The sequence below is a fragment of the Anabrus simplex genome, chromosome 1, assembly GCF_040414725.1.
Source record: "Anabrus simplex isolate iqAnaSimp1 chromosome 1, ASM4041472v1, whole genome shotgun sequence".
Taxonomy (NCBI): domain Eukaryota; kingdom Metazoa; phylum Arthropoda; class Insecta; order Orthoptera; family Tettigoniidae; genus Anabrus; species Anabrus simplex.
The window spans coordinates 1,148,583,792-1,148,600,321 of record NC_090265.1 but is presented as its reverse complement, the minus strand read 5'-3'; the positions used below and the strand labels follow the sequence as shown (position 1 = coordinate 1,148,600,321).

The window sequence follows — 16,530 nt, the reverse complement described above, 5'->3', positions numbered from 1 at the left end:
CAGTACTTATTTTTCTCATTACTTTGGCTATATGTTCTCAAAATTAGTCAAATTAAAACAAAAATTGTAATTTAGAATTCTGCCATAATCAATTCTTAAATTCAAGAATACATTTTATATTGTAATAAAAACTTATAGAAGGTTGGATGGTTATGGTCTTCACTTTCTGACAGAGTTTCAGTTTGATCACTCTAAAACAGAGGATTTACAACTTTTTCCCTGAAAGCCTGCATTCTTCATAAAAACCACCTGCCACCTTTAGAGCACACCATTTCATTGCCCCTTGGCACTTAGAGGATTAATGCAATATTATTAACTGCGTAATTATTGACAACCTACCTGCTAGGGCCCTGGACTGATAAAACACCCAGCTTATCAGTATGATCAGTTAGTGCCACCTGGAAGTTCTTTTGGCTTATAACTGAGTTGATATGAGCCCACGTGTGATATGCGGACATTCCACCTGACACAATGTAGAATCCACGACCCTGTTACAATTTAGGAAAAAATTCATTATTTGTTGGATTATTATCGATTTAGTTACAGCATCTTCATTAATTCAAATTCTCACCTTGAAGATAGGATCGGCTTGACTGCCCTTCCCAGTCTCTATAGCAGTAACCGTCACATCACCTTCAACACCCGCCCTAGAATTGAGTAGGCAGGTGTACACAACCTTTCCAATTGGCTGGTGTGTGTTGGCCGTGAAGATCCAATCGGCTGCTTGCTGAGCATCAGGGCCACACAAGTACAACTTGCCGAAGTAGGACATATCGAACAGGGCAACCTGCTCACGGCAGGCTAAGCATTCCTCGCCTATCTAAACAACAATCTAATGAGCGATACTGGTCACAAAACGAGTCAAGGAACCTAATCCTTGACTTTGAAACTCTTCTACATTTAATTTCAACAATCACAGAGATACTGTAGTCATAAAAATTCAGTCTTTAATGCATGTATTATGTGTTTTTAAATATCAAGGAAGTGGAACTTTTTAATCCAAAAGGGAAGTGCAATTTTTTATTTGATACAGCAAAGCCTGAGGTGTGGTTAAGGTTTGAAGTTAGACATAAGACCTTCTAAACAGGAAGTTATAATTTAAAATTCCTACACAACTTTATAAAAATCTGTGTCAGCACGGACTCTATCCATATCGTAAAACAAACAAAATACTGTAGTAGACTGCTATCACGAGTGAGGATTAAAATTAAGTTTGTTTCAGTGAAGGTTCTAATACGATAGAAAGTAAATTTTATATAGGTGAAGTTAATGTATTCTCAATTCCATGACTTCCTGTAATCACAAACAATTGGGTAGTAATTATTTTCTCTTTTACATATACTTAATGTATTGCTTTTATGATACAAATGGGATGAATAATCAAAAACTGTCATGCTGATACAGTAATTCTGAAACAAGATGTGACAGTTGCTGTACTGTTTTCACAGGATGGAATTATAGGCAGGAGCTCAAAAATGTAGTCCATTCAGAGCTTCCAACAATGATCTGAAAGTAGCTCTCTAGCACAAAATTTGTGGTTTTCAAAAGGAACAATGCCTATTGACACTCAGAAAACAAAAGTAGATAAGATTATGATCACATTGGTAAACAGAGAAAATAGGTCAAGAAATATCATCATTTGAACCTTTTCTCTTGTCTGCTCCATTTGAGCATGTACTTCACTGGTTTGGGCATTTGACATCTATGGATGACACCAGAAGAGCAAGGAAATCTTAAATATTGAAGTGAAAGGAAAGATAACATGAGAAAACTTAAGAAAATGATGGATAATAGAGACTGAGAGATTAAAGTGGGGAGAGAAAGTAGTTTACAAAAAAGGTGTTGAACGAGAATTATATGGCAAAAGTAATGATGAGTATTAGTCCACTTAGTCCAAGAATCTGGTGTTGAAAATTGAAGAAGATGATATATTTTCAATCTCTAAACAGCAGAAGTTAGTAGATATTACATTTTCTAAATTTTAACATTCACATCTGTTTATTTTTACAGAGTCAAATGTTAATGACAGAAAATATTTTTTTGAAAACTTAGTTACTGAGCTGCATGGGGGGTAGTTGCCTAATTCTAACTTTCTTTTCAGTGCATTTAGATGGGCAATATTTTTGCAAAAATGTATGATGGCAATATAGGTACTTAAGGCAATATACTTGCCGAGTGTGGCCAGGAAATGTGGCACAATGTTGAGCAATATGTTTTGAATACCGGCAAGTGTTGTTGTATATTGCTGACACTGTTTCTGACAGTCTTCGTGTTACCTTGGGAATTGCTGAGGGTTGCCGAGTGTTTCAACGGAGGTGAGAAACATGGCAATATTGCCAAATTAATGTGAGACTGCAGACACTATATACGTGATTGCAGTATTCCGTTTTGTGGCTTTCAAGTCAAAATGTTTTGGAGTAAAGAGAAATTAATTGACTTTATGTCCGACTCGTTGGCTGAACGGTCAGCGTACTGGCCTTCGGTTCAGAGGGTCCCAGGTTCGATTCCTGGCCGGGTCGGGGATCTTAACCTTAATTGGTTAATTCCAATGGCACGAGGGCTGGGTGGATGTGTTGTCTTCATCATCATTTCATCCTCATCACGACGCGCAGGTCGCCTACGAGTGTCAAATAGAAAGACCTGCACCTGGTGAGCCGAACCCGTCCTGGGATATCCCGTCACTAAAAGCCGTACAACATTTCATTTCAATTGACTTTATCAATACAGTACTATCCAGTTACATATAGAACTGTAGGATATATCATTCAATAAGTACAGAGACCAAAATTTTTAAAATGACAGATGGTTTGAAATTTCAAATAAGTTTGGTGTTTTGGTAGCCTGTTCGAAATGTAAAAGTTTAAGGACATATCGTAGAAGTAAAAAATAAAAAAAATGTCGGCCAAGAAGAAAAGTGGCAGTGGAGGTGGTGAATAAGAGAGTTCCTGGTTTATCTACAAACACCTGGCGTTTGGACTTCATAACAATGTAGTACAGTTTTGAAACAAATCACTGGCAAGTCTGATTTAGAAAGTATAACTTATATCAGGAATACAATACACAATGTAGATAGGGAATTATTTCACAGAGATCAGATACACTATACTAAGAAAGCACCAAAGACATAAATAAAAAGGTTAGTTGAACACTTTACAGGATACTATGAAAATGTAAATGGACTTCGAAGCAAACTAACTAAACTTAAAATTTCTTCATGTTTAGCTGACTATGACTTCATGGTATTAACCGAAACAAACTTAAATGATGAAATTAGTGATGTGGAACTCGGACTCGAAACATATTCAATTTTCAGATGTGATAGGTCTTCTTTAACGAGTATGAAGGCATCCCATGGGGGGGGGGTAATGATCTGTATTAGCAAGAGGTTTAAACCTGCTCTGATACCGTGCATTAACACAGTTGAACAGTTGTTTGTGTCCCTGACTTTTAACACCACAAAATTAATCATTGGTGCTGTATACATTCCACCCAAGTCTCCTGTCCAAAAATATTTTGAACATTGCAGTGCTGTTGAAAAATTTATGTCAAATGTTGACAACCATTTATTGCTCATTGTTGGTGACTACAATCTACCACATCTTAATTGGATAGTAAATGAAGAAACATCTTCTGGCCTTATGTCAGTAGGTAACCACACTATGCAGTCCAGTTTAGTTAAAGACACTTTTTCTCATCTCTGTTTAAATCAGTTTAATGCTATCCCAAATTTTCTGAATCACTTTCTTGATTTGGTTTTCAGTAACTCCAGTTCCATTGAAGTAAAATCTAGTAATGAAAGTATTGTCCCCCTCGATAAACACCACCCAGCATTAGAGATTTCTTTACCTATAAATGAGCTATACAATTCCTTGCCTGCTTTATTTCGACTTTTTAAATGGTGACTATAATGGACTAAATTATTATGTCACAGTTCAGCTGGAAGATGTTTCAAAATGTATCAACTGATAAAGCAGTAGAAACCTTCGATTCAGTACTACATTATGGCATGGAACTTTACATCCCTATACAGAATTTTAAGACTCCCAAATTCCCAAAGTGGTTTAATCATAAATTGAAGTTCCTGATTATTGAAAAGAAGAAAGCACACAAGCGATACAAAATATCAAGTCTCAATATGATTATCAGCATTTCTTGAAATTAAGAAATGAATGCAAGTCTGAATCTAAATCTTGCTATACAATGTATGTCTCCAACTGTGAACGAAGTATTACTTCCAATCCACAGAAATTCTGCCAATATACACTGACTGACAGAGCGAATGCAACACCAAGAAGAAGTGGTTCGAAAGGGATGAAAGTTCGGGAAAAAACAGAGACGGCACGGACGAATAATTGATGTTTATTTCAAACCGATATGCAGGTTACACAATGCGCACGGCATCGACTCAGTAGGATGTAGGACCACCGCGAGCGGTGATGCACGCAGAAACACGTCGAGGTACAGAGTCAATAAGAGTGCGGATGGTGTCCTGAGGGATGGTTCTCCATTCTCTGTCAACCATTTGCCACAGTTGGTCGTCCGTACGAGGCTGGGGCAGAGTTTGCAAACGGCGTCCAATGAGATCCCACACGTGTTCGATTGGTGAGAGATCCGGAGAGTACGCTGGCCACGGAAGCATCTGTACACCTCGTAGAGCCTGTTGGGAGATGCGAGCAGTGTGTGGGCGGGCATTATCCTGCTGAAACAGAGCATTGGGCAGCCCCTGAAGGTACGGGAGTGCCACCGGCCGCAGCACATGCTGCACGTAGTGGTGGGCATTTAACGTGCCTTGAATACGCACTAGAGGTGACGTGGAATCATACGCAATAGCGCCCCAAACCATGATGCCGCGTTGTCTAGCGGTAGGGCGCTCCACAGTTACTGCCGGATTTGACCTTTCTCCACGCCGACGCCACACTCGTCTGCGGTGACTATCACTGACAGAACAGAAGCGTGACTCATCGGAGAACACGACGTTCCGCCATTCCCTCATACAAGTTGCTCTAGCCCGGCACCATGCCAGGTGTGCACATCTATGCTGTGGAGTCAATGGTAGTTTTCTGAGCGGACGCCGGGAGTGCAGGCCTCCTTCAACCAATCGACGGGAAATTGTTCTGGTCGATATTGGAACAGCCAGGGTGTCTTGCACATGCTGAAGAATGGCGGTTGACGTGGCGTGCGGGGCTGCCACCGCTTGGCGGCGGATGCGCCGATCCTCGCGTGCTGACGTCACTCGGGCTGCGCCTGGACCCTCGCATGTGCCACATGTCCCTGCGCCAACCATCTTCGCCACAGGTGGTGCACCGTGGACACATCCCTATGGGTATCGGCTGCGATTTGACGAAGCGACCAACCTGCCCTTCTCAGCCCGATTACCATACCCCTCGTAAAGTCGTCTGTCTGCTGGAAATGCCTCTGTTGATGGCGGCCTGGCATTCTTAGCTATACACGTGTCCTGTGGCACACGACAACACGTTCTACAATGACTGTCGGCTGAGAAATCCCGGTACGAAGTGGGCCATTCGCCAACGCCGTGTCCCATTTATCGTTCGCTACGTGCGCAGCACAGCGGCGCATTTCACATCATGAGCATACCTCAGTGACGTCAGTCTACCCTGCAATTGGCATAAAGTTCTGACCACTCCTTCTTGGTGTTGCATTTGCTCTGTCAGTCAGTGTATAAGTTCTAAAAGGTCATGTAATAATATTCCTTCAACAATGCATCTTAATGAAGTTACAGCAGTTACTGGATTGTCAATCTTTTTGCTAACCACTTTTCATCTGTTTATTCTTCTTATCAGAATAGTAGTAGTATGTCATATGATTATCCTTTCTCTGTCAATATATCAGTTATAAACATTAGTAAGGCAGAAATTTACAACGAACTGATATCTCTAGAATTAAAGAAAACTGTAGGACCTGATGGTGTTTCAACTTACGTGCTCAAGTACTCCTCATTTATTTTATGTGAAGCACTCTTTTATCTGTTCAACTTATCATTAAATCAAGGCATTTTTCCAGTGGAATGGAAGAAAGGATTTGTTAGTCCAGTTTTCAAACCGGACTAACTGGATAAAACTGACAAAACAATATAGACCAGTTATAATTTCTTCTCATATTTCCAAAATTTTTGACTCAATAATTTTTGACAAAATCACACCTCTGTTTAGAAACATCATCATTGATGAGCAACATGGATTCTTTTCAGGACGGTCAACCTGTAGCAATCTTCTTTTATTCTATCAGTTCCTCTTGGATGCAATAGAGATCCACTCCCAAGTGGACTGCATTTATACAGACTTCTCAAAAGCTTTTGACACTGTCGACCACGATATCTTGCTGCAAAAACTAACAGGCTATTGAATTAATGGGCCTCTCCTCTCATGGTTTGAATCGTATCTTAAAAATTGCCTGCAGATTGTTAAAATAAGGAATCATTTTTCTGCGCCTATTATTGTTACCAGTGGAGTTCCTCAAGGGTCTCACCTTAAGAATTCTGAATTGCTTTTGTTTGCCGACGATGCAAATTTTTTAATGCAAATTAATTGTCCACTTGATTGTTTAAAACTTCAAGAAGATTTACATCATCTGGAAAAGTACTGTATTGAAAATGGGTTGAAACTTAATCATGAGAAATGTAAAATAATATTGTTTTTTAAAAACAAGAAAATATCATTTCAGTACAAATTTAGTAATAGCAACATTCTAACTCCTGTTTCACAAGTTAATGACCTTGGTGTTTTATTGTTATAACCTGTTGTTTAATGAACATATTGAAAATATTTGTAAGAAAGCATTTCAAAGATTGGGTTGCATTACTAGATATTCTAGAGAATTTTCAAACTTAGCTACCTATCGATTGCTGTATGTGTCTATGGTACGCCCTATACCAGAATACTGTACACCTGTTTGGAACCCTTCTCATCAGACCTCTATCCATAGATTAGATTCAGTACAACATAAATTTCTTTGTTTATATTAATTTAAAGCAGGATTCTTATATGATAATGTTGATTATACATCCCTACAACAGTCCTTAAATCTGCATAGCCTGTCACAACGCCGTGAATTATTGGATACACTCTTCATTTTTAAATTGCTTCATTCCTTGGTGAATTGTCCACAACTCCCTGCAAAAATTAACGTACATGTACCAGACAGACGCACAAGGTTCAAGAATACATTGTCTACAAATTGTCATAGAACTAATTATGCATTCGATGGGCCAATTGAACGAATGTCAAGATCTCTAAACAAAGTGGATATTGATATATTTAACTGCTCATTGTCAAAATTTAGAAATCACTTACATAATCTCCAGAATTGACTATTACTTTCCTGTGATTACTTGTAATATAACCTGTGTATATATCTGTACATATTTTTCTACTTATACTCCATCGAACTTTCTTTTTAGTGTGTTTTGGTTTGTTTATTCTTCTCTACTGTTATGTAAAATGGTATTACCATTAATAAAGTATTATTAAGTCTTATTTCACAACACAAATCCATATTCCAATGTCTTGTATCCAAATATGAACTTATCCACAAACACTTCATCCTACGTTTCCGTCGGTTGGTAATTATTTTGTGAATTATTATATACGACACTGCTGCAACTGCGATATCCATGCTGTGAACTTGCAGGCAACATAGTGAGAATTTCTTGCTCATCTAAATACCTTCTTGACCATCCATTCACTTGTTCTACATTTCCGAGCAAGTTTCCCAAACCTTTCTTGACTAGTATTGCCAGAAGATGTGTTGCCGGGAAATATCAAGGCAAGTTTAAGAGTACATATTTCCCAAGATTGCCGGACATATGTTGCCCGTCTAAATGCATCTTTAAAACAACATTCAACACTTTCACCATGTGCTTTATACTACTTATCACACAGACTTTTTAATATTTCCTAAAATATTTCCATAAAAGAGTTTGATACCCTATGTCATAATGTATGTAAGTCCAACCATTATCCCATTTCTCTAGGTGATCGGGTATGAAGTGAGATGAATCTTTGTAATGAGTTTTTACAACATGGAATATGAAAGACATGGGCTTGAAAATGAAAACTCCCATAAAATTATGCCCTTCCTGATGTCAACCTTGTCAGAGAAGTTAATGAGATGAAATGCGTTACGTGATATATGATATTAGGAACACAGAGGGTGAAACCCAGTGCCAGCACATAGCCTTCTCTTGTTGAATAGTACCAAATGATCTGCTCAAGGCTTAACGTCTCCATCTGATGGACAAATAACTATCAACATTGTCATATGCCCTCACACCACACGAACGCGGAGGAGAGGTTTGGAACTGAATTCAGCTTTTGGCAGAAAATCTAATAGAAACTGTATACCTCACCTGTCCTACCCTGCTGGCCAAACATTCTGATGGTGAATTTTTTCAACCAACAGGACTTGAACCGGCTAACCATGGTATCAGATCATATAGACTCGACGCCTTAATGATCATGGTCACTAGGCAAGCTACTCTACGTGATAAAGTAGATGAGAGAAATTCCTGGTGTTATGAAGTCCTGGAAGCCTATGTAAGCTGGGTAAAACTTATGTATCATAATACAACTAGTGTGGTCCGGAGTCCAGCTGGAATCTCTCCACCTTTTGATATCACCGTGGGTGTACATCAGGGCTCAGCTGTATCGCCTTTATTATTTATCCTCTGCTTGGATACAGCAACAGCTGATATACAGACATTGCATCTCTGGACCCTTCTTTATGTGGATGATGTGGTACTTGCCCAGCAAGCACGCTTTGAACTCCAACGCCAGACACAAACTTGGAGCGACAAATTAGCTGAGAATGGTCTGCGCCTCAACACCCAAAAAACCAAATACCTAGAATGTGGCCCCCAAACTAGTGGGACCATAAGGATCAATAATCAAGACTTGCAGAAAACCATGCATTTTAAATACCTAGGGTCAGTGGTCGCTTCAAACTGTGATGCCTATTTTGATACCCGAGCGCGAGTAAATGCAGCTTGGTTCAAGTGGAGACAAGTCACCGGAGTCCTCTGCGATAGAAAGATGCCTCACCATCTAAAGGCAAAAATTTACAAGACCGTGGTACGCCCAGCAGCTATTTATGGGGCAGAATGTCGTCCAATGACAAAAAAGCATGAGCAGACTCTTCATACAATGGAAATGAGGATGCTTCGATGGACTCTTGGACTGACTCGATGTGACCACATCAGAAATGAAGATGTTCGACAAAGGCTGGGCATCGCTCCAATTGTGGAGAAAGTGAGGGAAGCGCGTCTCCGCTGGTACGGTCACGTTATGAGAATGCAGGATGGCTCAGTTGCTAAAACAGCTCTTCAAGTTGATCTAGGATGAACACGACCACGTGGAAGGTCTTTAAAGCGGTGGACTGACAATATCAAGGCTGACATGCATGGCGTTGGCTTAAAACCTGAAGATGTCAGCAATACGATGAAATAGAGGAGATGTAGCAAAGCAACGAACCCCATAATTTGGGATAAATGCTAGGAAAGAGAGAGAGAGAGTGAAATCAGAGGCAATCCAGAATCACGACTTTTGTATTTAACTTATAAACTATTAATATCTGACTGCATGGCTTCTGCATTGTATGTCCCTCTTTGTCATACAACAAAAATATCTCAGGGCTTCGCTGTATCATAATAACTGCTATGAATGATACTATAAAATGAACTAGATAATACTGTCATATTTGCTCACCAACTGATGATGTTTGGAAAAGCCAAAAGTGTAGTCTCCTTCCAATGAGTCAGTATAACGAGTATCAGTGTTGCGAGTTGTACCATAGGCTCCAAACCAATCATATTTCTGCACTGGCATGGTGCCTTTCTTACTGAACCAGCCTGGTCTCTCCCACCCTTGACGCTCCTCAAAGAAACAGCCAGCTTCCAGCATCTCCTGTAACACATTACTATGTTGGTCAAAAAGCATAAGAAATACAATGAGAGTCGACAGAATCCTGAGAAGTGAATCCATGAATGACTGACTGAAATGATTTCAAAGTGAGGTGGCAGTAGAATTCTTTTAATTGCAAGACATTGGGATTTTCAGTCCTTTTTAATAGCAATTTTTGGAAAGAGGATAAAAGAAGGTATCACCTAAAGAAAGTGAAAGACTATGAAAGACATGGACTTGAAAATTAAAACGCCCATAAAATATCACTAGGGTCATAAGGGGACAAGAACTAATATAGGGGTTTCAGACAGTTGGATGAAAGAAAGGTACCAGGCCCAAGCACTCTACTATGGTCAACACGGTATGCCTCAAAGATCCTGATAGATATTTTGTTGTTGTTGCCAGTTGCTTTACGTCGCTCTGACACAGATAGGTCTTATGGCGCTAATGGGACAGAAAAGGCCTAGGAATGGGAAGGAAGCAGCCATGGCCTTAATTAAGGTACAGCCCCAGCATTTGCCTGGTGTGAAAATGGGAAACCACAGAAAACCATCTCCCGGACGCGAGCTCACAGTTGCGTGCTCCTAACCGCATGGCCAACTTGCCTGGTGATAGATATTTTAATGAGTAAGTTATGTAGATTAGTTCTTAAGTCATGGTGACTATTTTTCTATGTCCCAAAATGTATCAATACTAGAAACCTAACATATGCAGTAAGTTTGAAATACTGTATAAGCTATATGTCAGATAGGTTCTGCAGCAGAATTGGCTGTTCTCTTCGAAGAGAAATAAATTCTTAACACAACTGACAGCTACATATTCACTGTATTTGCATTGAGACCTTGGGAACATGGTGAGCTGGAGCTAAAGATCTTGTTTATAATATTGGAAAGCTTCCGAGTAGCATAACAGGTGACCCTCAAGCCATGCAATATCATTGGCAATGAATTGCTACTGCTATCCAAAAGCAAATGCTGCGTGCATAATGGGTATGATACATAACATTGAGACATTCAACGGCTAAATTCTAGTAAATGTAATTGTTGTTTTGTATGGATATATTACTCTGCAAATAACCTCAGCCTTTGTGGGTGGGCTTAACTTTCAATAAGTAACCAGGGGAACCTGACCCCTACAGAATGTGTCTCCAGGTGGCAGATAGGGGCCCCTACAGTATGTAGGGCTGGTTGAAATACCCAATACAATCCGAGGACCAATAGGTAGCCCAATTCTTGGGGGCCTTAATATACTGCAACACCCTCTCTCCAGGGGTCATAAATATGGAGGGCCCTTGCCCTGGGTTATGGGTGAAGACCTCAACGGCATCTACGGCGGAGAAGATGGACTTTGGTACGGTGGAGATGGCGGAAGGGGCAAACCCATAGCGTCTGTACTCCAGAGGAGCGGCTACCAAAGGTGTCTGACTCCATGTTAGGGGCGGTCTAATTTGAACCTGGTAGAAGGTAATAAAATGCCTTTTGGGGGTGGCGAACCCATCGTACAAACAGCCTATAAAATGAGTGCGAGTGAATCGAGGCCTTGGAAAATGCTAGGGTGCCCCCCTGAAGTGACACGCAGTTCCCGGTGCTTTGCGGGAACTGTGAGAAGTGGGCTACCAGACATCACCAGAATCAATATCATCAATGGCAAGGTAGAAGAACGGATAGAGTATATGGAGAAGAAAGACATAGCAGTGATGGGAATGAGCGAGACAAAATAGAAGGGGAAAGGTCAAAAAGAATTGAAAAAAGGGTATAGAATATATTGGAGTGGAGACAGGTTGGCAACAAATGGTGTTGGTGTTATATTGAGAGAAGACCTAGCGCAATATGTGGACAAAATTGACCAGATCAGTGACAGGATTATTAAAGTTACACTTGGACTTGAGAGTGGACACAGGGATGTTATACAGGTTTATGCGCCCCAATCAGGTAATGCAGATGAATGTTTAGAAGAGTTTCTTGAAGAACTGGAAAGTTAAATATGGACTGTACTGTGCAAGAGCATTAGTTACCTGTGACATTGGATGGAGTAACTGTGAGTGGGCCAAGAATGCCTTTACAATGACGAAGAGGCCAGCATCAACAGCTCACTGCGATTGAGCGAGGCCATATAATAGGGCAACGTGAAGGTGGATTTTCCTTCCATGCTATTGCAGAATGACTTGGCAGGAATGTCTCCACTGTGCATGTGTGTTGGCAGCAGTAGTCACAGGAAGGTACGCCCCCAAGAAGACCGGGCTCCGGATGTCCCCATGGCACAACCGAGAGGGAGGACCGTCGTATTCGGTGTACAGCTGTGGTGCAGCGGACTGTGTCTGCAGCAGCAATTCGAGCGGCAGTTCGCACTACAGTGATGCAACGAACTGTTTGAAATTGATTACTTGAAGGACAGCTCCGAGCCAGACACACTGCGGCGTGCATTCCACTTACCCCAAATCACTGCCATCTGCAACTTCAGTGGTGTCAAGAAAAGAGCTCATTGGAGGATGGAGTGGAGGTCCGTTGTGTTTTCCGATGAAAGCCGGTTCTGCCTTGGTGCCAGTATGGCTGTGTATTGATTAGAAGGAGGCTAGGTGAGCGCCTGCATTCCACCTGTCTGTGGGAGTTCTGGTCTGGGAAGCAATTTATTATGACAGCAGGAGCACTCTCGTGGTTATCCCCCAGTGAGACAATCCCATAAACGAGACAGAACACACAACATATAAAACGGAACCTACTATTTGTTGCTTTTTTCTTTTCAAATATTTTAATATTGCATTGACTTTATGTTGTTTGGTGATGATGGGAGAGGAAGGGAAGCAGCCTTTATGAGGTACAGTCTTTGTTTGATGTGAAAATAGAAAAGCAGAGAAAACTATCTCCATCTTCCAAATGCAAGCTTACAGCTATATGACTTGAACCCCATAGCTAACTCACTCGGTGAATCCACTATGAAGAGAACAGAAGTGGCAGATACCATTGTAATATTCAAAAATCAGAAAGGATCAGGACCCAACAATATAACTTTGTTATCTAAATAAGCAAGCAGAAAAAAAGCAATATTGTTATTACCTTAGAGGAAAGGGTGTTACATTTCAAGTACCTAGGATGCTGGCTAATGCAAGAAGAGGATCTGAATGTAGAAATCGAAACCAGAGTTAACACTGGAAGAGGTTTGTTTCTGAAGTTGTAAAACATCTTGTCAGCAATCAGGGCTTAAGACTGGAAACTTGGTGTATAATGAAGTATTGTATGTTACTGATGATGCCTTAAAATGCCTAGGGCTGGTCACTAAATGCTTCACCTAAGAATGAACTGCAGATCCCATTGTAAACCTTATCATTGATGAGGATGTCATGTCGACAAAATATGTGAAGCCATTGAAATATGCAGGAAAGTAGCTTACATCGATCAAATCTCCTGAATGAATTTATACTTTAATCAATGTGTAAGATGGAGCAGAAATAAAAATATTTCTTCATTATAAGAATTCAAATCCTAAAATTATGTAAATCAATTGAAAACATTCTCCAATACACTACAGTGATACATAAAATAGAAATTGTATTTTGTGAGTATATATCGTAATTTACATGAACCATTCTCATTTCTATAAACACAAGGATTATGAGTGGAACAAACACTAAATATATATACATCAAATGTAACATTAAACAAAGTCTGGGTGAGTTACTGTGACTTAATTGAGGGTAGGATAAAAGAAGAAAATCATCTACTTTTATAGTCAATACCAAAGATACCATATAAAATATAAAACATTCAATCTCTGTCAATCTCTCTAAATCAACATATGATTTAAAATTTAAACAGCCATTGAAGAGCTACGAATGTGAATGCTGTACCATTTGTGGTTTGCAGCACCGATATTCATAAAATTTGCTATTTCTAGTAAAATAGCTAATAGTAAAATACCAAGTCCAATTGGCAGTACGGACAAAATCAAAACGTAACAAATTTTAATACAATTTTTTCTTTTTACCCATTTAACAATGGTGGTATTTGTAATGTTTCAATGAGTCACTTACCTCATGGAAAGGATCGCGGTACAGGTTGCGACCTGCCAAAGGTTGATCATTAGGAAAAACAATACTGTAATTCTTGGCATAGCTTTCATGACTTCGTTCATTGATCCATGCTTCATTTTTGGTCTGCTCTGAGGTGAAACGCCTGTGAATGATACAGAACAGAGTAGGAAATATTTAAGTTAACGTCATCATTCTTTATGAAATGTCCTATGTGAGTGCTATATCACCTTAGTATAACAAAAATAATAATAATAATAATAATAAAATAATTCCGCGCAGAGAGCCATGGAAAGGTCAATGCTAGGCTATACAAAGAAAGATAGGAAAAGAGCTGATGACATCCGGTCTGTTACAAAGGTTAAAGACATCTTAGAGAGAGTACGCTCCTTAAAATGGCAGTGGGCTGGCCATGTTGCACGAAGAAATGATGATAGATGGACAAAACTAGTGCTGGAGTGGAGTCCGAGAGAACATCGAAGGCCTAGAGGAAGACCACCGGACAGATGGGACAAAGATATCAAGAAGATCGCTGGTACCACTTGGATGAGATCTGCCCAAGACCGTTCCACTTGGAGAAGACTGTTGAAGGCCTACCTATACCCACGACTTAAAGAGGCCACATCATTTTAATGATTGAAATGGCTGATTGTGATTGTGATGAACAGATCATTTAACTATGAGAGGTAATAGTTTTCCCTGTTATGATATTTGTTTTAAACAAATTATAAAATTGAAATTGAATCTGTATGAGTATCGGTATTACTGTAAATAATTCCTGTGGAAGCTGTCCCAGTGAATAAGGTCGCTTCGAGTTTTCCCATGCTACCTCCCACTCCATCCTGCTAACAGACAAGATTCAACTTGCATCAGCTGCGTCATTCAATTAAAATTATTTATTAAGGAATATATTTCATATTCGCTAAGCCAGAATATCTTACATTATATATTGTAGGCCCACTGGCCAGTTCAGAATGTATTGTGAAACCTACACAGACTTCTGTCTCCACTAGAGATTATAAAACACAATGGCCAGAAAAATTAGTATTCCCAGAATTAATTGTCAAGTTGGAGAGAGAAGGGAATGGTTTTTTCTGAGTCAATGGAAAATCCCAAGCCTGAGGGCCAAGTGATATTTAGAACAAGGAAATTACCGTGCGCAAGATTATTGGAAATGACGTCAAGGAAAGTCCAACGCTGGAGACGGGTGTAAAGCTGGCAGTTGGTATTTAAAGGAAAAACATGAGATTTCAAACTCCCGTTTAGCTATGGACCAATAGTCAAATTCACCAGGGAGAAACAGACATGCCAACATCATATTACAGGAGGCGCTATAAAAAGTAACTTTGTGTATAGAATTAATAAAGAAAAACTGAATACAGATTCATAATCAGGAGAATTTTAGAAACATGACCCAATATTAAAAGTTATTAATTAATGAATGTTTACTGTCATAATTCTTAGAAATTAGTGACACTATTCACTGATTGGTTGAAGGCAAGGGACGTGACAAATGGCGCAAATGTGCCCACCAAATATATAGGAGCAAAAATCTTAATTACTGTAATTACCAGCGATCGAAATGAGTTGAGATTTGACATATAGGCAGAGATATTGATCATTTAGAATTAAAAACCCCTGTCCCAGGCGGGAATCGAACCCGACGCCGCCGGGTGACAGGCAGACACATTGCCCCCTACACCGCAGGGCCGGACAAGATAGGGTTTTAAAAATATTCCAATCCTTCTGTATGGGGTTCAAATGCAGGTTAGATACGAAAATTAATAATCATTCCCCCAAAACTGTTTGACGTATGAACTCAGGGTATATTTTACAGGCTCAGTCGACAGTAGACTCTCCAAATTTTGAATTTTGAAAATTTTGAAAAAAACTTTCAATTTAAAACCGTAGCGAAGCACGGGTATCTTGCTAGTAGGTGAGACTGGGGAGGTTTGATGCACTTTTAGCATTTCATTTTTTATGTCATCATGTAATGCATTTAAAATCAAACTCGGTAGACTGAATGATAAGTAAACTAACAAGAGACAGAGTGATTTTAACAATACTTTTCTGCAGATAATTACAAGTGCAAATTCAATTTATGAACTTGGTGAAAAGTGGGTCACGCCTACCAGTTAATGTTCAAAGAAATTTGTAATTTTGAGGTTTTCAGAACTGAAATGTTGTAAATTCTTTTCGTGTTCTTAGGTTACTAGCACTGCTATTCCTTCTTCTTCTTCTTCTTCTTCAAATTTTTCGACCAATAAGGAATTTCGGTACTTAATTTTGTAACCAGTTACATCCATTATGGAGGAAATGCTGTGATTTCAGCTAGTCCATTAGCTGAGAGGTGACAGCCCCACCAATGGTCTTACTTCCTTCAGGCTAGCAACGCGTCGGAAGGACATTTGATTGCAAAAGGTAAAATGCAAGACCGTAACGGGTCACATAGCCCAATACTTGGAAGGAAGATGATGATGATGAATTTTGTAACCAATCAAAATTGTGGGTGTGGACAGGGCTTCGGCCCAGAGAGTTCTGGAATCTTCCTCTCTGCTATAAAAGCTGGGACATTTTGGGCCATGTTGTCTT

General features: G+C 39.7%; 1 protein-coding gene across 5 annotated transcripts in view; it reads right to left on the bottom strand.

Annotated features, from left to right (window-relative positions):
• The window catches only part of Sardh (Sarcosine dehydrogenase), a 282,041-nt gene that overhangs the window by 78,826 nt on the left and 186,685 nt on the right, over nt 1-16,530 (bottom strand). For all 5 annotated transcript variants that reach the window (XM_067137412.2, XM_067137411.2, XM_067137413.2 and 2 more), the window contains 4 exons: nt 13,942-14,083; nt 9,720-9,917; nt 572-820; nt 340-488 (listed from right to left, as the gene is read on the bottom strand). In XM_067137412.2, coding sequence (XP_066993513.2) covers nt 340-488; nt 572-820; nt 9,720-9,917; nt 13,942-14,083 — 738 coding nt within the window. The remainder of the gene's footprint in view (nt 1-339; nt 489-571; nt 821-9,719; nt 9,918-13,941; nt 14,084-16,530) is intronic.